The sequence below is a fragment of the Nelusetta ayraudi genome, unplaced genomic scaffold (genome assembly GCF_046127955.1).
Source record: "Nelusetta ayraudi isolate G7.1 ecotype Tasmania unplaced genomic scaffold, CSIRO-AGI_Nayr_v1 ptg000076l, whole genome shotgun sequence".
Taxonomy (NCBI): Eukaryota; Metazoa; Chordata; class Actinopteri; order Tetraodontiformes; family Monacanthidae; genus Nelusetta; species Nelusetta ayraudi.
The window spans coordinates 1,705,899-1,731,254 of record NW_027466126.1 but is presented as its reverse complement, the minus strand read 5'-3'; the positions used below and the strand labels follow the sequence as shown (position 1 = coordinate 1,731,254).

The window sequence follows — 25,356 nt, the reverse complement described above, 5'->3', positions numbered from 1 at the left end:
CAAACAAACAAACAAACACTGCGTTTTATAACCCGGCGCCATCAGGCGGCTCGGTGCCTCCTCCACGGAAGAGGAAGCCGCCGCTGTTGCTCTTTGATGCCACGTTAGAAGGAAGGAAACCTTTTTCCAGGTTCTTGCAGACAAATGTGAGCGAGATCTCTCTTTTTTTTACCCTTTCGTACCGCCGACGGATGACAACTGCTCATTTTCAGAGCACTTAGATGAATATTTTACTGATTCTTCTTCTTCCATTTATACAGCAATGTCCCCCCCTACATCGAAAGTTTTTGGCTTTTTTTCTTTTGGCTTTTTTTAATGTGGCGGCAGGAAAACTTGGCGGATGAAAGCATGTCCAGCGTCTTTAACCGCTGCTGACACACAGTGGCGCATCCACAGCGAGACTCTTAAGCCGCGGCGGCAGTCGGCAGTGACAGATGCGGCCGCTGACCTATGGAAAAAAAAAAAAAAAACTCCCGTCGCTACACTCTCTCCGGACGCCGACGCGAAACACAGGAGTAAGCAGGAGCTCTGCGGGCATGTGCACGGCTCAGCACTAAGTCGACTTGATGGACGGCAGCAGCATGGAAGCATAAGTTGAAATCTATAATGGATGACACGCGATGCAGACCGCGAGGCCTCAGGACGCGGCAACAGGAACAAACAAACAAAAAAGAAACTTGCGCGGAGGAGAATTTTTCACGACGTACGTCCCTCCACGCCAGGACACGTCTGCACATCTCTGCTTCCTGACGGAGGAATGAATTGAAACGCGCCGGCGGTGGAAGAAAGTCCTCCCCTAACACCCTCCCGCCCCGTGTGACCGAGTAGATAATTTCTGCGGCGGCGGAGGTGCCGAGGTCTTGTTTCCACCCACCTCTCCCGAGGCATCTGGTGGTTGGGGTTGTGGTGGCAGCGGATGCTGAGGCCAAAGAGCTTGCGGGCGGTGCGCTGGATCTTGAGCCGCTGGATCTCCAAGGAGCTCTGCAGCAGCCGGTAGCGGGCCTGCAGGTCCCAGTCGCTGCCCCACAGGAGGTGCACGCTGCCGATGGGCAGGAAGTGAGTGGAGGGCAGCCGCTTCAGGAAGGACTTGAACTCATCTGGGTGAGGGGCGGAGGAGAGGGAGCAGGGTTAAGGCGGTCGCTGCATAAATGTCAACATGTTGCAAAGTGAATGAATATTATGTTATGTATTATTTATTCAAGCTGATAGGAGTCTGTGTGGATTTACTTGGCACATTCAGTGGCAGACGTACTGAGGTAAATAAATATTTTTAATTTATCAGTCAAAATTCTAATTACTCCGCCAATGAAATATCAAACCTTACCTGAGTCAGTAGCCGAGAGAAATTTCAAACACAAGTTAGTACGTTGAATTTGTTTAAAGCTTGTCTTAAATTTATTTCATTTTGCATCAGATTTTGGATGATGGAGTTCATGGTCAAAGCACAGATTATGCAATTCAAACCTACTCTTTTAAAGTTCTGGCGGGTGATATAAAATCACCCTGGTCTGTTTTTGTGCACGTGTTTTCCTCTCTACTAATTTTCACCTTTGGACTTTTTTTTTGTTTGTATTCTATCCTCTTTGGTTATTTCTGTTGTTCCAGCGCACTGTGATCACCTTTGAACTCTGAGCTTATCGCCCAAACAGATTTGCTCCCCACTAGTGGTGATAACCGTCCTTATGTTCCTCATAAATTTCTTCTTTCTTTTTTCTTGGTTCATTTTCTTTGACTCCCCAGATGGCCAGTCCGCTTCCCTGACCTACGTTTTATTTACAAGCTAGAAAAAGAAAAAATAAATTCTTAAAGATGGAGCCAAAAATCCTCTCGCATATAAAGCTGAGCAAGTTTTGCAACTTTTCTGTCAGATACCTCAGAAGCAGCTCACAAAAAAACGATTCAGAATTCTGATTCGCACTGGAGTTTCTGCATCCGCCATGCAGCTATTTTTCATGTGTGCAAGGGTGTAAAGGTGACACACATGCACGGCAGAGATATGCTAAGACCTGTGCAGCGAGCCAGCAGCCTCCCACAGACCTCCCCAGGACAGTTTAACAGCATTAGCCACAGAGGCAGGAGCTCCGTTTTTGCAGCGAGAAGAGAAGCGAGGAAAAAAAAAAAGTATCCGAAATCCCTCTGCTCTCCTCTGAGGCGCGCTAGAGCAACAACCACGCCCCCTCGACCCCCCCGCCACCACCCATTTATTTTCTTTTTCTTCAAAGAGGCCAGATCCCTTCTCCTCCCCCGTCTTCCGACTCGCTGCATTCGTCCGCATTTAAAAAGTTTTCAAAGACATCGCCTACCACTCCCACTCCTACTCTCCACTCCCCAACACATCGCCACAACCGACCCTTCACCATGAAGGGAAACGTTCCCGAAAAAATTATTCGATTGCTCGGGGAAAAAAAAATGAAAATAAAAATAAAAATAAATAAATAAATGAAAATGCATTATCAAATTATTGCCTCATGCCAGTTCAGCGCTTGCCAAGTTCTTAAATGCGAGCTTCAAAGCGGCCGAGGATCCCTTCCTTGATGCCGACTCCAAAGACTCAACTGAATAAGTCTTATCGCAAGCCGGACAGCCTCTGATGACGGCTTGCGCTATTTAACCCTGTCTCACCTCCGTCGTAGTCGCCGCCGTGTCTTTCAGTTTTCCATTTCATCCGAAACGCCAGAACATGCAAGCAGAGTGTTTCTTTCCCCCGTCTACAATCAGCCTGTTTGCACAATCCCTCCATTGAAATGAGCATGAATGACAGAATTTTTAAAAGGATATATTAACAGTTTATAAAAGTGCTGGGGAGTATATATACTGTATGAGTGTGTGTGTGTGTGTGTGTGTCAAAGCAACATCATAAATACATTTTTGGATAAAAAAGCTTGCAGGGGAAGAAAAATAACCAAAAGACGTACAAAGTTAGGAAGTCCTCGCTTTTGTTTTAAAACTGTTGTCTTCGTTGTAGAAATTTTGGTGACTGTCATTGTGCATCTGTTTGCAATTTACCATTAATGAGTGGCTGCAACAGAAGATAAGAAGCCAAACTAATTAAAATAAATCAACTATCATTCATAATTCCACTGCTGTACTTTGAGACTGCCAACAATGAAAAGCCTTGCAGAAAGTGTTGCACATACGCTGATGATGATGTGCAATTGTAGATGTCATTTGTCGGGGGTGTTACACACGTTCAAATATAACATACCGTCAGTGAACACAACACATGTTGGGATAAGATGCTGCCTTACCAGAGGCCTCAAAGTCTTTGTAGGAGACGGCCCAGGCTTCCGACATCCCCAGCAGGGTGTTCTCCATAATCTGGATGTCGGTGAAGGGACAGTTGCACTGGGGATACTCGTCGGCACACTGGCAGATGCACCTGTTGTCGTGGCAGACGTACTCCCCTTCTCCGTTGCACATGATGTAGCTCAGCGCAGACTGCACAAACTTCTCCTGCAGGTAGTCGGGAAAGATGACCTGGAGGCCTGAAAGGGAGAGAAGAAGAAGAAGTCTGGTGGTTAATCCAGTCTGTAACAGAGTTACGGAGTGAATCCTGGATGGTAAACAAGTGACATCACACAGATGCACATCAGTGTAAAAAAACAAACATATAAACAAAAAAGACACTAGTACAGCCCCCTTATTTTAAAACCTAGGAGGTGTAGGAGGAGTCTATTGGCCTGAAATGAAACAGACAATACGTGTGAATGATTTAATATGATTGAATTATTTGCCTCCTTGCCAGTAGGTGTTGCTACACCTTAGACAATGGACTTGAGCCTGTTCTTCATGCCACTCATCTGCAGCACATGACTTGATGTAACAGTAATAATTGCTGCCTGCTTCCTCGTGTCCCAGGTCTTCTTCTCCTTTCTTGTTTTTCAGTGCGGCCGCTCCCTCGCCCTTGCCGAAGCCGATGATACGCTGTTGTTTGATTGCCTGACATTGCAACCGCCCTGCTAATGAAATACCAATATCTAAATTTGCCGTCTGCGGGGACAATGCGCCCGCTCTCGCAAGTGACAAGGTATTTATAATCTTTAGACCGGGAGCCGATCTATATCTCACCCTAGGGCTCTCGCAGAAGTGAAGCCTGGGCAGCTCACTACAGCGAGGCCTTTTCTCTTTGGTCCACGCTGGGAAAATACATCTCGGCTCCACAAGCCGTTGAATTGGAAAAAAAACGTAATAGATTTTTTTCCTCCCCGACTTCTTTCTCATATAAAACTGAGTCTTGGTGAGGCAATATTATTTTCCTAAAAGGTTTTACTTGAGCACAAACAGTCCTTCAGCAGGAAATGGGTCAGTCGGGAGCCTGAACGCTGCATGCGATTGGATGATGACGGATTGCATTGTTTCCTTCTCCCAGGGCCTCGAGTGTGCTCGTTTCACCTCTGGATGAGAGCATCAAGCCAAATCACGCAAAAAATAAAAATAATAGCGTGATGCTTGGTAATGAAAGGCTGGGTGGAAAAAAATCAGACTCAATTCAGGGCGAGCGTTAACGAGGTGAGTCATCTTTTCCTGGGAGGCGTTACTCAGAACAACAAGGGAAAAAAAAAAACACTTCCCTTTATTAATCCATCTGACTGCCTCCACTTGACATATGTGCTCCGCCCTTCATCAATACTACGTTGGTAAATCATCTGGTGCCCCGCCAGCACCCCCTCCGCCTCTTTCCGCACCCCGTCAGGGCAGCTGCCCAAACCGGACGGAGGTGACAGACGGCAGGCGGGGAGGGAGGAAGTAACTGGCCGACGGACGGATGGACGGACGGATGGACGGACGGCGTCTGACCGCAGAAGAAGAGTCTGGTTGCGGCGAGCTTTTCATTTATTTATTTATTTATTTATCTACTTCCCTCCCGCCCTCCGCCAGGCCCCCGTCTGCCTGCCTCGGCCCCGGGATCCAATATTCATTTAGCTTGATGTATTCCTGGGCACTGAAACTTTAATGTGATTTGTGGGAGAATCCAGATGGCGAGTTCACGGATCAACGCTGCTCGCTGACAGTGCTGGTGCCAGCGGCCGGATGCGCAGCAACACCCGGCACTACCCCCTCACCCCTCACCCCCCCATCCCTTTTCTTTCTTTCTTTTTTCTTTTGCTCCCTTTCTCTCGCCATTGCACCCTCAAAACTATCAACGCACTCACACGCGCGCGCTGCCTTTCTGCACATTTTTCTCCTCTCCCTGATATCGATGCGCTGCCACCGGCAGATTGCACCGGGAGGCACCGCCGCCGCCACTCGGCTCGCCGCTATCAGCCCTGCAATCTCTTGTTTTCCACTCTCACTCTCTCGTCTCCGCGCTGTCCCGTCCGTTTCCCCTGCCTCCTCTCCCGTCTTACCTCATTACACTCACAGCTACACCTGCCCCCTTGACTCCGCTCCTACCCATCATCCTTTGCCCCTCGTCCGCCTTGTCTCCTCGCCGCCCCTCTTCTGCAGAGAGGTGACGTCATGCAATAAGAGCCAAATCCATCTGCCGCCTTTTTTTTATTTGTTTGTCGCGGCGGGGACCGCCTGTGCAATTCCTCTCGCGGGCCACGGGGGGGCAGGACGATTAAAGAAGAAAACTAATCACGGGCAAACGGTTCATCTTTGCAACTTTCATAACTCGGTGCCGCATTACTGCAACATTAAGGGGTGATTGTGCTCCGTAAAGAGCTGAGGATCACCCGGCGCCGAGGCAGGTGTTGCAGCCTTGAGTCGTTCAAACAGCGAGTCGAACCGCGTATTAAAAAGCTGATGATGGAAATAAACAGAGTCAGAGCGCCTGCGCGGCTGCTTGATAGCCTTCAACTTCATGCTCTGCCAGTGCACGTAATTCCCTGCAACCCTCAAAATGGTTCCCTGCAAAACGGTGCATTGGGCCGACATAGTTGTCGCCGTCGCGTACGTGCGTACGTTGGTCTGAGTCGAGCAAACATTTCGTGAATTCTTAAAGCAAAAAAAAAAAGAAAGAAAGAAACCCTTTCTCGCGACTGTGCCTTTTCATTATGTCTCGTTCTGCGGCGCTCCGGCTTTTACGCAGTGATGGATGGGAAGCGTAGGGGCCGCAACTGAGGCTTGTAACTACCTTTGGCGGTTGTGGTTGCCAATTGCTTATTGCAATGCCACGCTCCGCCTCATGAGTTACACTTTCATTAAAGATTAATTGACCATTGTGTGACCGCCATTTCGCAAAAATAATCATTACTTAATCCGCCGGTGCAATAAAGTGCACTGCTCCAGCAGAGGAGGAGGAGGAGGAGGAGGGGCATTAAACTACAATTGGAGGTTATCGCTCCACCCGTGATACTCAACCCGGAGACCCCTGAACCGGAGGATTGCCTCACGCACCGGCACTGCTCGGCCCTTCTGATCTGCGGCCGCCTGAAAACCTAAAAGCTTTGTAGCAGCGGCTCATTTCACAAGACGGATCCTGTTTCACAGCATAAAGGGAAAAAAGGCAAAGAAGCTCCTCCCATCTTTACATCGAACTCGTTAGGTCTTTTGAAGATGAGCCCGGACTGACAGACTTTCCCAATGAGGTCCTTCTCACATCAACAATGCATCTTGCTGTATCTTTGCAGTGACCGTTCGCTGATGGGGTTCATCCATGTTGAAACAGGCCCACTTGTAATGTTTTTTTGACCAGAAAAGGAAATTTGGCTCATTTGCCAAACCTTCCTTGAGTTCCACAGAAGGACAGCATTCTATCCAATCCAAATCTTTGTATTGATAATGTGGCTGCAGTCCCAGTCACGTGATATACATCCGCTCAAGCCTTCCAGCCAGGAGCCCAAATCTTGTAAGAGTTGCAAGTCCTGCTAGTGTCTCAGCTAAATTTTCTAATAATCTTGAGATCCCCATGGACATGACTCATGGCTAGGAGACTAAAATGGACATTCTGGCTAAAAAAAAACACTGTTTTTTTTATTTTCTTTGGCCACAACAGGGAGGAGGATGGTGTTGCTAGAATTGCAGTTCCCCAAAAAAACAAAAAACACTTTTAGCTTTTGTTGCGGCGGCTTGTTGCACAATGACGGCTCCTTTTCCACAGCATTAGGACAGAAAAGGCAAAGCGACAGTTTATTCTGCTTCTCTTGCCTTCACATGAATTTTCTTTAGGGTCTCTCCCCGAGGACATCCTTACTGAGGTCTGTTTCAAACAAACAATGTGGCTCGATCGTCGCTGTAATTGTTCCAAACACAAAACGAGCAACTTTGACTTAAATTTCCCTGCAATCATCACAATTATACGCACACAGGCCCGTAATTATTCGGCACAATGTGGTGGTTTTCACAATTTCAAAAACATCTCCTCGCGCCGTGAGTGTTTATCGCAAAACAATGCGATGCTTCCTGCCTCGGACGCCCCTGTTAGGGGATTTGACAATTTTCACGCTACGCTGATGCTAAGGCAAGCATGAAGTGCATGCTGTTAAAAAAACAAGAAAGACGAGGGAAAATCCTATTCCCCAGAACATATTAACATACAAGTGGCTGCACGTGTCTGTTTGTGCCTGCGCAGCTAGCGCTATCTGCGGCGCACAGAGGGACTTTTGGAGCACAATGTGTTTTCGTACAATGTCCGTATTCTTCGGCTCGAATAAACCCCACTTATTCATGTCTCCGAACACGCACAAAGGAAAGGGAGAAAAGGCAAGAAATGTGCAGTAATCACTGTAAAAGCATGTATTACATCTAAAAAGGAAAAAAAAAAAAAAAAAGGCTCGCTGCCTCCTGGAAAGGGGGGGAGACGGGTTGGGGGGGGGGGGGGGGGGTGCCGAAAATGCATGTTGGAGCAATTGCTGGACTGTGGAGAAAAAGGCAATCTGGAGAGGCTCTCTGTCATTACTGCCTGCAGTGCTGCACGCCAGACACACACACTCACACATATTCCGCGCACACAGACAAGAAAGAGAAAAAAAACACGCCAATCTTCAGTTCAGTCCTTTCCGGCTCGACGTATAGTCATATTTTCCTTCTCAAATCAGCAGAATGCACTTAAAAAGGGCTCTAATTTAGCTGCGCTTTCAGATTTATGGCTTCTGCTGCTGGCTGCTCGCGCACTTCAGAGGCTTCAGCGTTTCAAGCTGTTCCCCTCATGTGCTGCCATGTGTTCCGGCACAGCAGTGGCAAGAGGGCCTCTGCTGGTGGGATATTGTACTCGTGGCACACACACACACACACACACACACACACACACACACACACACACACACACACACACACACACAGACACACACACATGCAGGCACACACTTTGCAGGCTCTCGTTGCAATGTTTTACACGGAACCCCGGAGAGGAGGTGGAGGAGGAGAGAAGTGTGACAAGCTTCTGACATTTCCATTTCAGGAGAAGATACAACTGCCCTCAAAGTGTCAAGATGTGCCGCTTCCCAGATCAAAGGCCCCCAGATTTATCGCACGGTTTATATTAAACGCTCCTTGATGCCGAGAAAACAGTGCCGATCCAATTGTATCACTGTTGTGTGTCGCAAAAAGCAAATAAACAAAACAAAAACAAAAAATACGTTTGCGTTGCAGTTTCGCTTTTGAGGTGCAATCGTTGGGGAGGAGTTAGCATTTGATGATCAAGCCCGTCCAAGCACAACCCCTGACGCCAAGCAGGGAGGCAGCTGGCCAGGAAGTGAACTCGTGACCTCTGGACAACCTCCTCTACCGCCGAGCTGTCGGCCAAAATGAACCAAAACTGGACAGGACGTGATTTATGGATGATGTCGTCTATTTTTACAAAGCCGCTTCATCGCTCAATTTCCACCTCTGAAGTCTTGTCCGTGCTGGGAGACAGACAGGCTCGCAATTGGTAGCTAATTTCCTATTCAATGAAATAAGTAGACAAAAATATGCACTCTCAAATCAAAATAAGAAAGAGGTGCAGGGCCCCCGGGCCATTTGATCAAAAAAGAAGAAGAAAAAGAAAAATGTCGGGCAACCAATGGCCATCTAAAACATTTAATAATGATCTAAATGACATTTAACTGGCATCTAGGACCAAACACACACGTTTCAACCAAGTCTTCCTCAGTGTGTAGCAAACTGTTTTTTTTTTTTATATCCAATTAATCGATTACCAATCAGCTCACAGATATGGAGTTTGGTTGGTTGTGCTGCTAATCTCACCCGTGTCGACCACTAGGACGCCTCGGCTCAGGATGCTATAAGCTAGTGGTGACAAATCCGACTGGTCCCCTCCACGGTGATGGGCCGAGGGTTTCGTCTTGCCCTCTCTTATCCGCTGGCTTTCGCTCTGGGCTCTTTGCCAGGAGGACACACAAGAGAAACCGGCAGGATTTCGGAAATGTTCCATTCCGCAACGTCCCAGCCCGTACAGGAAGTCGTCCGTGAGGATGATTAAACCTCGGTATTCATTTCTGGTTCGAATGACTCTGCGGCAGTTATTGGTATTTACTGGATGCAATTCAATAGTGACAGAAACACGAAACCTAGATGTGAAGAGGCACATTTTCAAACTCTCTGTGCAAAGAGCTGTGGATTAAAAAAAAAAAGACAAAGACAAACATTTTGGAATCTCAATTATAATTTTGTCACTTTTCGGGTCTTCCTTGTTTACTGTGGTGACATCCAACATGTCTTGAGAGGGGCAACAAAAGCAAAGACAGAAAGACTCATTAAGTCCCTGTGCTGTGCTTCATTAAACTTTTTTTTTTAATATGGTAGCATAATAATGTGCTTTTAATTACGACATCCATTATCCTGTTTGTCGCCCACAAATCCCATTTAGTGTTTACACAGTCGTTTGCTAAACAGCCCGAGAGTTCAAGCGCCTCTTTTTCATAAAGAAGAAGTATGAGCTGTCGCGCCAGATGGAGCGTTTTCCCAAGACCTTTGGAATTTATTCTGTAATGGCCGTGCTGGAGGGGAAGGGCTATTGGGACTCAAACTCTCCGTCTATCACATTCAAATAAATCAGATCGGATGCGACCGCATATTTGCCATTAGCCCAGCCATCCAGCTGCTGTGCATGGTTAGCAAAATGGAAAAGAAAAAGAAAAAGAAAAAGCCATGATCAATAGATGTAACCCAGACGAGGATGGGAAGCAGGCCGCCGCTGGCTGGAAGGGCAAAGAGACAATGAGGCCCCGCAATTTATGGCCCTGCCGCACCCGAATGGCGACTCGCTGGTGATTGACCACTTCCAGCTGAGAGCCGACCTTCGGGTCAACGCGGACAGATTTCATCAAGTGGGCGCAACGTTTCGGCATCAGCGCAATAAATAAATAAATATATTTATAAACTCATGCGCAGCGTCAATCGGTTTGATGGACATGAGGCAGTGATCCTCCTCTCCTGGCCAAGAGGAGAAAAAAAAAACTGCATGAGCCTATCGGCCCTCTGACGGGATCCAACTTTCGGGCCAATCACTCACCTTTCCAAGGCATTCCAACCCTGGAATTACATGCATCGCTGATCCATGAACATGGACAAGCTGAATGGAAACCAACTAAGAAATGTTAGATGTTGTTGAATTTAACTGAAAATAGCAACTCAAGCAATTAAAGAATTTCAGTTAAGTGCATCTAAATTTAATTGGTATCGGTTGCTTTATCGATCGACTTTTTTCAGTTAGTTCACTAAGAATTAAGTTGAGGGCACTAAATTCCAAGTTGAGTAATTATCCCACTTATCTCAACTTTATAAATGAATTAGTTAATATTTACCCTGGACCCTAGAGCGATAAAACTCACATTCAAAGTTTTGTTTTGTTTTGTATAATTTTAATGTGACAATAAATGCAGGCACTTTGACAGTTTGTTTCAATGTCAAACATCTCGTTCCATGCAAGCTGTTTTGTCTTCTGCCTTTCGGCAAAAATACAAGGTCTGCCTCTTCTCTCTGGAGACTCCTGGTTGCACGTTTCTATTGTTTTTTTGGAGGGTTTTTAATTCCCCCCGCAGTGTTTTGTCGGTGTGCAAACAGACAGAAGCCGAGTTGAAGGACGACTCACGGAGCCCGACGTTGAAACCTCAGTGTGTTTATCCTTTTTACTCCTCCAACATTTGCCTTCCATATTTTACACGACAAAAAAAAAAAATCCGCTCTTTTCTCCCCTACAGTAAACAATTTGCCGATAGGCTGGAGACACTGTGTGCACAACTTCGGCGTCCAAATCAATTTCCCAACAAGTCTGTCACCAAAGACAACTTAATTGATTTGCGTGTTTGTTTGTCATCTCGCCGGTGTTTGCAGTCACAGGAAGGGGACGGACGCGTCGGCCGGCGGAGCAATGAGCATCTAATTCATCACTCTGGGCGCGACGCGCCTACGGGGCCGATTTAATTTATTTTCACTCCACCACTCGGAAAACTGTTGGCTCAGGCTATTCTAACGTATTCATAAATCTTCCAAGATGGGCTCGCGCCTCGTCCAAGACGGGCTGCTGTGGAAATTGGAGAGGAGAGGAAACACGCAGTCGGGGTTGGGAGACAGAAAAGAAGCGTGTGCTTTTCCTTTGTTTTGTTGTGGTGCCAATTTATGGAGCCGTTTTGATCGGTTCTCGGAGGAGGTCCCAGGTCCTTATTTTATTTTAATCTTCCTGTAACTCCTGTTTTCTCGCTTAGTCTTAATTTTCAGTCAACTTCATCACCAAAAGGCTTCATTATAAAAGGCGTTGAGCTGCCCAGAGGAAGAAAATACCACAAGGCTGTAAACAATCAAAGCCTCTTGAGGTTGTGATGCTAATTCTGCGCAGAGTGAACGGCTACCAATCTAATTTGTGAAGTGTTACCCATCCACCCTGCCAAGCTCCAAGAAGAAGCGGTTTTCAGTCATTTTTAGATTCCAAACCCGTGTCAGTGTCTTCTAAGTTAGAAATGACGAAGAAGCAGCCGCTAAAGAGATTTGCGTGGATTCTGCCAAATAGCTCAGTTTTTGAGCAGAACCGCAGAGAATTTTGTCACATGAAAGACTCTGTTAATGCATGTAACCAATGTCCCTCTGCGCCCTGACCCGCAAAATCTTCCAGAGGCTCCGTCCGTTTGATCTGAATATCACATTGTGCAAACAAAAGCTTACCCACTCTTGCCAAAGGCTGAGAGTCCCTCCTGCCTCGCCATCCACAAAAGACCATCACTTTTAAAGAAGGTAATCAATGATAAATGCCGACAGATGGCGGTAGATTAGGATATTAGAGGGTAGTAAAAAATAAAAAATAAAAAGTGACGACTTTCTCTCTACCACCTGGAATGTAAGAGTTTAAGCAAGCACTGAAAATCCAGACCAATTAAATGCTGCATGCTAATTCCAAAATTCATTTCATTTTCACCCCTGTAAGAAGAAGATAGAAAAAAAAAAAGTATTTATTTTACTTCTGAGTCTCCCAACGGTAGGCAGAAAATTAACAATTCAGCCAAAACCAATATTATCAGGTTTCTAAGCTTTAGCCTGGAGAGAGGACAAACAAACAGAGAGCAAATTAATGTGGGAGAAGAGAGAGAGAAAAAAAAAACAGGGCGCAAATTTAATTCCCAAATGCGGCAAAGCTAAAGAGTGTGGATCTTTCATTAGTTCCTTCAACTGAGGAGTATAAGTGAGCTGGATTTGTTTTAAATGTTCCAAGTCAAAACAGAGACACTTTGGTGGTTGAATGCAGAGTCAGTCGCAGTTGGTAAAAGACTTTCTGTAGCCAAACAAAGGCAGAGCAACAGACAGCTAAGCCCCGAATCACGTGCTACGCTGCTTGTTTGTTGGCACTTTTTTTTAACAACTTTTGACACAATTTATTCTTCTCCTGCTGCCTTCGCAAAAGTGGATTTCAGACAGTCCACAATCGGATACAACAGTGGTGACTGTGTATCCCACATAAAATGGAATGGCACCACAATGCTTGAAAAATGCAGCTCTACATTAGCAAGGTAGCAGATAGCGTTCTTCGCTAGCGCTGTGGAAGTTCTGCTCTCGCCCGTCGCCTCTGCGCTGAAAATATCAACAGTTTATTTCAGACCTTTGCAATTTGGGACACGTCAAATTGCCCTGATTGTCCTGCTCAGACAACACGTAGCTGCCAGAGCTGAAAATTCAGTGCTGAGGCGTCAAACGTACCAAAGATCGGACCTCCCGCCAACAATTCCATTTAGTTAAAGTTTTGTGCAGAGCAGATCAAAGAGTTGCCAAGTCATGCATGAAATCTGATGTGAAGAAAAACGGTTCCGGTGCCGCCTCTCATCCCGGCAACTGTCAGGGGGATGAATGAGTGGAGGAATGGTGATTCATTTGAAAGAGAGCGAGAAAAGAAATAATAATAAATAAATGGGCAAATTCAAAAGAAATTCTGTGGGAAACGAAGAGTGGGGACTTTTGAGTTAAGGCTTTGACAGGTGGTTTAAATCTAAATTGAAGTGAACGCAGAGGGAAGTCATTCCCATTGATAAAAGGAACAAATAAAACTGTTCAAAGCGGCTCCAGGACAAACTATTTTTCTCCTTCCTCGTCTTAATTGAATTGACGTCATCGTTCTTGAACCTGAGAACCTCGTCAGCTGAGGTGAAACATAACATTTCTCCGCTCACTCATTCAGGTTTCCGGAATAGTTTTATTATTTTTTTTCTCTTTCTCTCTCTCTCTCTGTTCTTCTTCTTCTACTTCATATTGTCAGACAGAGTTCTAAATGCCTGGGGGAGGATGTAAAGTGCTGAGGTTCAGAGCACAAAAATAAAACCCAAGGCAACAAAAAAAAAAAAGGTGATGGCTGGTGGAGGAGTGGAGGAGGAAAAAAACATGATTAAAAGTTTAATTAGAAGAATGAAATGGAGTGGGTTTTCTATTACTGCATCCTTGTCGTATAATGGGCACGCTGCTGCATACTAATATGATCCAGGCCTTGTTTAATTCCCACACAATTAAAAAGTGGCTGGGTTCAAAATGAGTTAATTCTTTTTCTTTCTTTTTTTAAAAGGAGAGATGGAGCGGTCGTGGCGGGCGTCATCAATGGCGGCCAGAGGCGCTTTCAACAGTCAGCCGCCAGCGTGTCTGCAGCGGAAGAAGCGTATCTCTGGATGACGCAAAGTTCCTGAACGGAAACGATTACATTTTTTTCTGCCTGTGTTTGGACTTCCAGGCATGACTGAGTGATCACAGTCGGTCTTTAACACCCACTCAATGCAGCGTCCGTCCTCTTCACACTGGACCGGGCTGTGACTCCATAGTTCTGTTGTTTCTTTTGTCAAGACAAGGGGTTTTCCGTTGGTCTTACCCTCTTGAAGTGTTTCGGCAGGGCTTCCGCCTTCCTCAGAAGTGTCACAAGATGGCATGTGTGACACGTCCTATCAGCTGATGTTATGTAACTCCGCCCCTACTTGGGTCCCCCTTTGTATATCTTTTTTTTCTTGAGTTAATTGCCGGCTAAAAGGTCAACTGGTGCTTGATATCATGACATGCAGTGCGTGTTCATCAGAGCCGCCGGCGGAGCATCAGCGGCTCCCTCTGCCAACGTGCTCCTCCCCCCTCCGGGGACGGCGTGTGAAGTCCGTTTCATGGTGGGTTTTCAAAGATCGGAACAATGATATGGATTTTTTTTTTTTTTTTCCTTTCTGTCCCTTCCCGCCCACACTGACTGGTGAAGTGCAGCTGATTCATACTGAGGACCTGTTCTCCATTTCAGACTTGCTGAGACTGTCTTTTTGCCAAAAGTCGAGGCTTTGCTAAAGTTTGCCCGTTTTTATTTCACATTTCTTTGTTTATTTTAAAGGAAAATGCAGAGATTAGCCTTATCAGCGCCGTGTGCGCCTAACAGACGCCGGCATCGGCGTGAACATCGTTTGATTATAGCGCACACACTTTTTTGTTTTATTGTTTTTCTCCCCTCCTCCTAGCGACTGCAAACATTCACCAGCAGCGTTTCATGACAGAGATCTTTCAACCTCGGCGAATTTCAATTATTATTAGACGCCGGGAGCACAGATACACATATCAAAGTGCTGAGCCTCTCACTGTGCGTTTCTGTCATCTGCTTGTGTTTGTCGACGAAGAGAAAAAGCCGCCGTTGGACATCGACTGGTGTATCAAGAGTGCATGTCCTTCAAAGAGGGAGGGAGGGAGGGAGGGATCGAGGTCGGGGGGGGGGGCGCAAAAAAGACTGTTTTTATGCTTTTGTGATTTAATTGGTTTGTTTTGCATTTATTTTTCGAGGAGAGTCAGAAAGGAAATGTGTATTATTATGAAGCCTGGTGAATTGTATTATTTATTCTATATATGTTATATATAGGGTGAGAGAGAGAGAGAGAGAGAGAGAGAGAGAGAGAGGAAGGAAAGCCAGAGTGTTTTCAGAACACATTTGTATCCGACAAAAACAATAACCGCTTTCACACTGCGGTTTTCTGCAGTTGGTTTCCCTTTAAAGTGTCAAGCCAATTTTTTAAAGCAAACTTTTGAAAGTTCTGCAAAAAAAGAATTTTAAAAAAAGTGAATTTGTATGCAGTGATTCAGGGCCATAGATGAGGAAATAACCTGAGGCAAAAGTTGTATTATTTCTTCTTGTCGCCATCTTGTTTTCCTCCCTCGTTATGGAAACAGCCGTGAAAAATGTAAAGGGCAGAAACGACCTGTCGGTTGTTGCAGGTGTGAGTTGTTGTTGCACGTCAGCAAAACATGTTTCATTTGAGTCTTTTGCAAATTAGCTCTGTTTCTACATAGAAAAAAGAAGAAGAAAACACCTAAAGCCAGCGTACATTTTTCATTTTTTGTGAATTTGTTTTTTTTCCATCAATTTTCTCTCGTGACATTCTTTAAAATGCACACATTATGGAAACTACCTCTGTTATTAACAGACTGGATGTGTGGCTCACTGTAAATGTATCTGAGCGGCATGAAACTTTAAAAGCCCCCTAGTGGCAGCTCGGCTGTGTTGGCCCCCTCACTTTGAAGAGCGTTAAGGAAATCGCAGACGCAGCCGCAGCGTTTCTCCCCAATTAAAGGGAAATGACGCTAATGGCTCTTCAAAGGGACTCCTTGATTTTCTTTTTGGTCATGGAGAAAAACACTCGAGACACCGCTACACACCTTTGTCACACACACGGCACACAAAGAAACGCTGAAACCCCCCCGCCCCCGCCCTCCTCCCTCCCCTCCTGGAGGGCGGGGTTGGGTGATTTAATCCAATCCAAAAAGAGATTGTGTGTCTTGCCTGTCAGCTGGCTAAAGACAGTCTTCAAAGCACAATGGTAAGGCTGACACATGACAATAAAGCTTTACTTCCTGCCAAGGGGATGGGGATGGAGGGGGTGGTGGGGTGGGGGTGATTTGAGTGAGTGGCAGTGGTGGAGTGGGAGGGGCTTGAAACTGGCTCTCTGACAAAACATTCTTACATTTTCTTTGACAAAAGAGACGATCCTGCCCTGAGGGGTTCAAAATTGGACGGATTTGGAAATTGAAATACAAAAACGTCAGAGACTCTCTCGGAGGTTTTTGATAATAACCTGCGACCAGTGAATGGAACGCGCAGATGGCTCCGTTCCAACACGTAGCCCAGAGTTTGCCGGTGTTTTATCACTTTCCCCACAGTTTGAGCCGCCGCTTCACTCACTTCACCGTTCTCTTTTTTTTCTTTGGGCAGATTAATAGTGGTGTCAGTGTTTAAGATGGATCCCGCTTTCACCGAAAACGAAGCCGCCGATGAATAAAGTTGCCGCTCTGTGCTGTACGCCTTTTCCACAGAAAGCGTTCCCAACTTTTCTACAGCATGCAAAATAAGTCAGTTTGATTCAGATTTGTGATCTCATTTGTCTGATTAAGGATGGATATGCTCAGCTGTTTGTTCCTTTGCATTTTCAAAAAACAACGATCAAACAAACAAAATAAAAAAGAAAATATGTTGTTGTTTATTTTTTGTGGATGTGCAGTGTTTGGTACGACCCAGTGGGGGAACGAGGCCATGACCTCCCTCCAGTCTCGGGGTGACACCACTGAACTGCGATCATTTCAATTTCCGTGAACACACACACACACACACACACACACACACACACACACACACACACACACACAAATGTTTTTCTTGTCAGTTTCCCGCAGCAGCTTGCTTCTACCCTGACACTCTGAAAGGGCGTTTCTTTGCGGTGTTTACCTTGCAGGTGCAGCTTGCTCTCGGGGCTCTGCAGCAGGATGGAGCTGACCGAGTCCAGATTGTCGTAGCTGCTGCATCCCAGCGGCCCCGTCCGTGTCTCTGTCACCTGCGGGAGAATCACAGCAAGAGTGAAACCGGCGGAAAAAGAAGGAAAAACACAAGTGGAGGTGATGGCCGAGGCACTTTGGGGCTCAGCGACGCAAACATCCGCTCGTCCCTCCTGTTTTTTTTATGCTTGCGTGCGCGCTTTCACAATCGCGCCAGGGTGCCCGCGTCCCATTCTTCTTTTCTGAGCACAAATACAAAAGGCAGGATAGTGTGCGGTTCAAGACAAGTTGTCACACAGCAACTCGTGTTGCAGTGTGGATGAAAAAGCTCTTTGTCTCAGTGCTCAAAAAGGCCCATTTTTACCCTTGTATTGTATGCAGACGATGTGATTTACTTTTTTCCTTCCTTTCCCATCTCACAAAAAATCTATTGAAGCCTAAATATGAATTCTAACTGTCCCTGTTTGCAAAGACCAGGACAGTTTCCGCCCAAAAAAGGAGAAAAATAAGCTGTGTTTGCCACCGTTCAGACCTTGAGGAGGTTGCTCCTGAGGAGAAGGGAAAAAAAAACAGGATGGACGTAGCAAAATCTAATATCGCACAAGTTTTGAAGGAACAAAATGCCATCAGGGTCAAACAGAAAAACTAATTTTCTTTGCAAACTTTCTAAAAAAAAATCTAAATCAAAATGTATAAAAGAACGAGAGAAAAGTAACATATAAAACATACTGTATTTTTCTAGCACACCGCTAACTACCACTACACAGCAGACAGTTGAGAGATTAATAGTATCCATGTGATCAGACATCTGTTTTCTTTGGGAATAAACAAAGCCCGTGTGCCGTCCCATCGACTTTCCAGCTGATACGTTGAACTTGTTATCAAGCTGTTGCTTATCTGCTCGCCGAGCCGCATTAGCATTCATTTAGTGGCGTGTTGCTGGCTCTTTTTTTTTTTCTCTTTCTTTTCTTCTTTTCCGCCACCTGGCAGAGGTAAGTCCCATGTCAGCTGTTTCAGGCCTCTCCGACTCCCTGGGGAAACATACGACTCTTTAGTTGCTAATGACTTTACTGCGTCCCCTATTTACTTACATTGTCTGCTGCTGCTGCTGCTGTGTCGTTAAACGCTTTCGGGTAACAGGCATTGTTTCGCTTTTGTTATTAAAGCTTTGTAACGCAGAGCAGCCGATGCTCTCGGCAGCTAAAAATGAAAACACTGCCAAGCTAAAAGTGAAGTTCAAACCTTTTGCAGGAAGATTTGAAAAGAATAGGAGGTGTTGTTGATATTTTGCACGTGGGGCACGAGAAGTTACGAATGAAAAACTTCTGTAAATGGGCAAAAAAAACAGCAAAAAATGTCCAATTTCATGCATAGAACGTCCGTTGCGCATGACCTCAGTGGACGTTTGTTTGTCTGTTTGTTTGCGTGATTGGTGGCATTGCAATGGGTTTTTTTTTTTCTCCTGCCTTTAGTGTTGACGCGGCAGCAGATGTTGGGCCGGCGAGCCACAAATCATGTGTATATCTCCCCACCGGAATCGAATCGGCAGACAGGACTTATGAAATTACAGCCATAGAGTAAATTCTCAGAACCCAAGAAGAGGAAAATAGCCTGTCAGACTGTCTGCAATAGGATGACGCATAAAACATTGAGCAAATCTTATGCAGTTTTGAACTTTTGAAGAAAAAAAAAAAAGGATGATGCACATGCGGATCCTGGAAGAAGCGGAGCTTTAACAAAACTGACCTACAATGACTCGAGCTCTGTCACACAATGAGACAAAATAAGATCTGCCTCTGATGCAGCGTGACGCTCCTCTCTGGGAGGAAACTGATCCCGGTGCTGCTGTGAAACCAAAGAGCAGATCTTTTCTCCTTTTCTCCAGCAGGATGGTAAAACCCTTTATTTGATCTTAGTGGGGAGTGGGGAGTTTATGTGACATTAATGAGCGCCTCCTATCTTCTCCCGCCTAAACGCTCCTCAATTTACAGCCCCCACCTATTTCTGTTCTTAATTTCCGCCGAGCCAATGAATTGCGAGACTTTGCAGCCTCGTGCGCGGATTGATGACGGCGGGGGTGGGGCGGGGGCGGCCCCTCGCCCATCACGCCGTGGCATCTTAATGGCTGCTGACGCTGCTCTTTCACCACCTGCCCCGCCCCCTCCAATCCTTCTGTTTTTCTTTTTTTTTCGCCGGTTGCCATCGTCGTGCTTATCACCAAATGAATAATTTGCACCGTGAGGCGGCGCCGCATGATCCACGGTGACGGGTAACAAATAAATATTCCGTCCTTCTCCCCGCCGTCGCCGCCGGACGTGCTCCCAGGTGGCCTGGCGTTAGCGCATTTACATTAGATGCCCACAAATCAGGGAGCGTAACCTATGTGCATAAACATGAGCGCAGCCCGTCTCCTGCTGTACCATCGAGAATTATTGTTATTCCAAACTGTAGCGTAGCCAGCCGTGTGGATTAGAGAGTGACCCCTGTGATCTGGGCGACGTCGGGAGAGCAGTTTGCGACCCTCGTTAGGCTTTTTTTTCTCAACTCCACCCCCCAAGCACACACAAAACATGCAGACACACACACCCGCCATAAGGGGCGGCGTGCAGCAGATTATTAAATGGCAGCATAACGCAATAAAAATACAAGGAGCAATCAAAGTGGTGAAGTGGGCCGAGGGGGGACTTAGAGGATTTGGATTATTAAGCGGAACACAACACTGGAATCCCAGCGGAACCCGACTGCATCACAGCCAGTCGCCTGGAACCGCAGCTCAGCAACATCCCCTCCAATTGTCATCTGTCATCAAGCGCCGCATCTGAGCAAGTGGATAGGAAGTGGCGCACAGGAGGTCATTGGGGTGTTTTTTTGTTTGTTCGCTTCTTTATTTTTTTTTGAGTTTGCACCCAAATGAGTTGTGAGTTAATCCTGGTTGGAAAGTCCAGAAAAAATAAGACTTAGCTGCAAGTCAATACCAGATGGACTGGGCTGTCTTTTGGTTGTTAGGCGAAATAGTGTTTGTTGCCACTGAGAATTAAGAAGAGAATAAGAAAATGATGTTATTTGGTGTTACTGTGTAGCGTGTAGCTTATAATTGGAAAAATAACACATCTGTATCTATGTACACATTTATATGTGTACACACACACACACACACATATATATGTGTATTTATGCTTCTGCTTTCCTCTCGACTACTTTAAGACAAGACTTTTACTGGAGGGTATAAATAGATATTCTAATTCTGAGGCTGGAGACGCATGTTTTAGTTGGAAAACATTAAGTGAATTCAGCATAATGTGGGTCCTTTAAATTACAGGAGAAATGAGTTGAAAGTTTTAATTGGCCCAGTTAAGCGGTTCTAATTGGGCACCTGTAGCGAAACATCATTAGTCACTCACTGTATTTAGCTCGCCGTGACACCGACGTGTGCTTGTCTCAGCACACATGCATATTCACTAGTTCTGGTGACCGTTCTGCGAAGCACCGACATAAAGAAAAAATTTTAAAAAATGTAAAAAAAAAAAAACACCATCATCGCTATTCAAAAAGTTTCCGCCGTTGCCAGTTAGCGCAGTGAGGTGAAGGTCGGTTGACGACCGAGGGCGGGGAAAGCGTGCTATTTTTGCATTAAGCAATGCAAATATTCCTGCAGAGACTAATTGCTAAATAGGCTCATTTCATGGCACGCTGTGAATTACAGCAGATAATTCTAGGGCTCGCATCGGTTATACAATAAATGTCACAGGAGTTCCTCGCGCCTAATTAGCGTGATTGAGAAGTAGGTCATGTGCAATCAGCGGGAGGGATGTTGTTACTTTGCAGCTTTTGGAGTCGCAATGTGCGAATGTTCCATCAGTAATGTGCGACAACCTTGTTAACCGTGTGACTCACACATCTTTACATTCCATGTACCCTCCGTGTGTCTACTTTTATCTTTAACAGCATCGTTTACAAGTCAACGTGAGCTCAAAGGTCCGGCTAGCAAGCTAACAGAGTGGACGTAGTGCCGTTTGGTTTTTCCGTTTTGCTTTGTTTTTGATCCATCTGCAAAAGCACAGACACACCCACTTTTATCTCCAGACTGCACTGCAGATTTTTAAGTCAAAGTGACCTCGGGAGGCGCTAACGTTAGCCCGATATTAGCGCATGCAAGGAGCTGAGAAGTTATTCCCGCCTCATATCACCTCTGGGTGTATCAACCGTGTCAGTTGAGCCGTAAAACCGCTTTCAACCAAGTTCATTAAACTTATCACAGCGTACGCAGCGCTCATTATTCCTCCAATTCCGGGAACTTCATAAAGGGAGCGCCATGTTTTTCCAACCATACAGAGGAGGGGGAGAGTATTTCTCAGAAAGCGAAACCTACCCCTCGTATACTTTGTTCCTCTCCCGCGTTTTCAACTTAAAAGAGCGGGAGAGGAATTAAAAGGCGTTTTTTTTTGTTTTTTGTTTTTTTTGAAGCGGCGCTGGGAGATAAGGGGAAAAACAGGGGCCGAAAGAAATAAGATGCGTGAGTGTGGGAGGATGGGGGAAGATCAGGCAGGTTCAACCGTCTTCATTACGTATCGCCTCTGCTGAGCCTGCCTAATATGCCCATCACCTGCCACTCTCCTAATGACTTGCTATTTCTGGATAAATAGAAGTGAAGAGAGAGTCGCTCCTCGCTAATTCTCCTCCGCCCGGCGAAAGGAGATCTCCGAGGACTCAGGACCACATTAGACGCGGCTGCAGCAGCAATTAGAAGTCACTTCCTGTTCGTGTGATCGCTCGGAACACAAATGTTTGGAACTGGTTTATGAGGCAGACCTGTGGTGCATCACGGTGGCAGCGGACCCGACACTTTCCCTCTTCTAATCAACGTGCACGTCCACACACCACAGCTGCGCGCGCAAGCCTTTGAAAAGGCGATAACGAGCTGCAGAAAACATGTTCAATGAATCGTCATTCAAATATTCAATCAGAAACGCTAAAATTCCACTGTGGTAGAAGAACAGAAATCTCCTGAATATTGACAGAGGAGGGGCTCCTCCTCTGGTCGCGGGGAATAAAATCTTTGTGGGTCTGTGGTTGTGTATTTGAGGTGACGTCATCCACCTTCATCTTCACAACATCGTCTTTACTGCGTTCCTTCGGTGACTGCGGAGACTTTGCCGGTCTGACGTTTCCAGTCACAGACACTGTGTCGTGAGGGAGAGAATGTATCGAGTCAACTCTCTATTTATAGCCGCGTCACCCACCCCCGGGTGTCCGGGCCGGGCCGGGCCAGGCCTCGACTCTGCTGCCGGGTTTGTTTGTGTCAAGATGCAAATGAGATGTAAAAACTCTTGCAAACTGAAGCTTCAGCTGCAAGAGAAAAAAAAAAAGAAATGAAAAAAAAGAAAATAACCCAAACAAATCTGGGTCATATTGTGAGGAAATTAGATTTCCTACTTCCCCCGAAAGACCAAACTATCCGCTGACTGAACTCGGAGAAAGTGGACTGCTGTGGCAGCTGCACAAACCCCCGTGTCTCCTACTGCAGCAGCAGCAGCAGCAGCAGCAGCAGCAGCAGCAGCAGCAGCAGCAGCAGCAGGAGACAAGCAGCGTCAATTGCTCAGCGGCAGGCAGGTGTGTGTGTGTGTGTGTGTGTGTGTATGAGGTGACCTTGTGGAAAGAGATGCGCCAGCAGACTTGCACGCACGCGACGAGGCGGTCGAGCGTGCACACACGGGTCATGCATGGATAAACGTATGCACGTGTGGCGTGCACGTATCTATGCGTGCATGCAGCGCGGCTACGGTGCTGGTGGCGAAGCTCGCGTTCTTCTTGCAAAAACAAATAAATAAACAAAACAAAACAAAAAAATGCACTTTTGCAGGAAGAGGGTCGTCAAGGTTTCCAGGTTTACACGGCCGGCCGGCCAGCGTTTTCCAGGTCCTGGAAACAGGGAGGAAAACCAAGCCGGCGGTGCTGCTGTACTCCGAGGAGACGGCTTCACCTGTTTTCAAAGTATAAACCAGAGACCTGCTGACACGCCAGCAAGGAAATACGGTCACGTTTCGTGAGATTTATTTTTTTTTTTTCTTATGCCGGTGGCCGAAAAATGTGGAAATGATGATCAATACCTATTTGGATGCAGAAAAATATGATGAACGATTCCGCAAACGTGAATTACACCTCCGAGCTGAACGGCCCCCTGTAATGCATTACACCGGGATGAATGATGTAAAGAGGCCGGAACCCATACTGCGGAATCTCATTACATCATAACCCCGAGGCCTGGCGCTTTTCACTGCTGCCTGCCTGCTTCGACACGCACGCGGCTGTTTGTTTGCTTTCCCAGCAAGATTTTTTTTGATTTTTGAAAAATAACATTTATTTGCCGCTCTCATTTCCATTCAATCAATTAAACTAAATAAATAAATAAATAAATAAATAATTTTCTTGTTGTTTTTTACACAAGCACGTCGCTAAAAAATAGTTCCCCCTCTGTCACTGAACACAATGCACTGTTAAAAGTCCACATGTCACAGAAAAGCTCCAAGTCCCCTGCCCTCCTGTAAAACATCAAATCAATGCGCAGCCTGGACTGGATGAGTTTTTTACACATGACAGAGGGGTCGACCTCTGCCCCATCAACTATCTTTCTCTTACGGCTCAAGAAGAAGAAGAAGAAGAAGAAGAAGAAGCACTTGTGTTTTAGCCCAAAAGATTTCAGGTAAATAACAAGTGTGAGGTCATGCCGACGGCGCCGCAGCGCAGTGGGGACAGCGTCTGGGCTTTGATTAACGCCAGCACGAGGCTCTTAAGCGGTGCAAGGGAAAAGGCTCAGGGAGACAGAAAGACGGGGTTTCAGGGACGAAAGGTTTGATAAATCCAGCCGGCGATGGGGCACGCAGTCGTCTATTAGTGGCGAGCAGATTCTGCACAGAGGACACAGGGATGGCGTCGACGTGGCATTAAGTTGAGGCGCAAAAACTGGTCCAATGTGTCACATGTTGAGGGCCCCCCCCCCAGTTGTTAGCTTGGTGGTGTTAGCTTTATGCAAGTAAATGCAAATAAAACTGGTGAAACAAAATATACAGATAAATATATACAATGAACATTTTTAATAATAATAACAATAATAATAATAATAATAATAATAATAATAATAATAATAATAATAATGATAGGCAAATTTAAAGTCATATTTGTGTCACGTCGTCGTGACTATTTCTCTGGTATAAAAACAATCAGCTTTTGATTCGGGAGTATTTTCTCCTCCCTTGCTTTGCAGTCGCTAGCACTGCCGCGCCGCCCACCACAAGAGAACAGCAGCAGTGTTGTCCAGTTTAAGGACTGCGATGAGTTTATTTGCCACGTATAAAACCTCCCTTTAATATGTTGTCAGTCTCCATCGCTTGCATCCCGCACAGCATGCGGCACCTGTAGGACTCCAATAACAATCAAACAATTGTTTGCATTTCTCGCTGATGAAACCGCGGCTGGGTTTTTTTTTTTTTAATAATGAGGGAGCTTTGCATCAGTCTGCACAGATGTCTGATGTCATCAAAGACTGATTGCCATATTTCCTGCTGGCTGCCCTGATGTTCGCGCGCGGCTCCGACGCCTCATTAGTAGTCTGATAATGACACAGTTAATCAAATTTTCGCTGGGAGGGATGGAGGAGGAGAAGAAGAAGAAGAAGGCGAAGAAGAAGGCGAAGAAGAAGAAGAAGAAGAAGGAGAAGAAGAAGAAGGAGAAGGAAAAAATAGCAGCACAGCCTGCATATTTTTTGTTTTGATATCCACTCAGCCAGACTGAAATTGAATCATGTATATTAAACAGGGGAAAGCAGCTTCCTGTGTGTTTCTGCTCAACCGTCAAGGTAAAGAACTCACAGATGATCGAACGCTCTGCGAGTTAACCCTCCTACATTTTAACTGAACGGATCATAAACGCGCAGAATGCTGCTTAAACAAATGCCATTAGAACACTCACCAGCGGAAGAGAAACAAAACAAAAAATGCTATGCTAACGTTGGTTTATGCACCGCTAATTAGCCGCTTAGGTGCATCCAATGGCAGTTCAAGTCTTTTCTTTTTAGTTTCTCATTTTCAATAGCAGCGGAGATCCAAGAAGCCCGGGCGGACATCTGCATAATTAAATATATTAATGAATAAAAAAACAAGGCCGGCACTCAGTAATTCATCATGCAGCCGGTGGCAAATTATCCTGCACGCTGCCACAGTGGAG

The 25,356-nt window shown here is 45.9% G+C and overlaps 1 protein-coding gene across 1 annotated transcript in view; it reads right to left on the bottom strand.

Moving 5' to 3' along the window:
• brinp1 (bone morphogenetic protein/retinoic acid inducible neural-specific 1) overlaps positions 1–25,356 on the bottom strand; it is a 91,983-nt gene that overhangs the window by 9,702 nt on the left and 56,925 nt on the right. The window contains exons 5-7 of the mRNA XM_076043708.1: positions 17,090–17,195; positions 3,249–3,485; positions 875–1,097 (exon numbers count right to left, since the gene is read on the bottom strand). Of these exons, the coding sequence (XP_075899823.1) occupies positions 875–1,097; positions 3,249–3,485; positions 17,090–17,195 (566 nt within the window). The remainder of the gene's footprint in view (positions 1–874; positions 1,098–3,248; positions 3,486–17,089; positions 17,196–25,356) is intronic.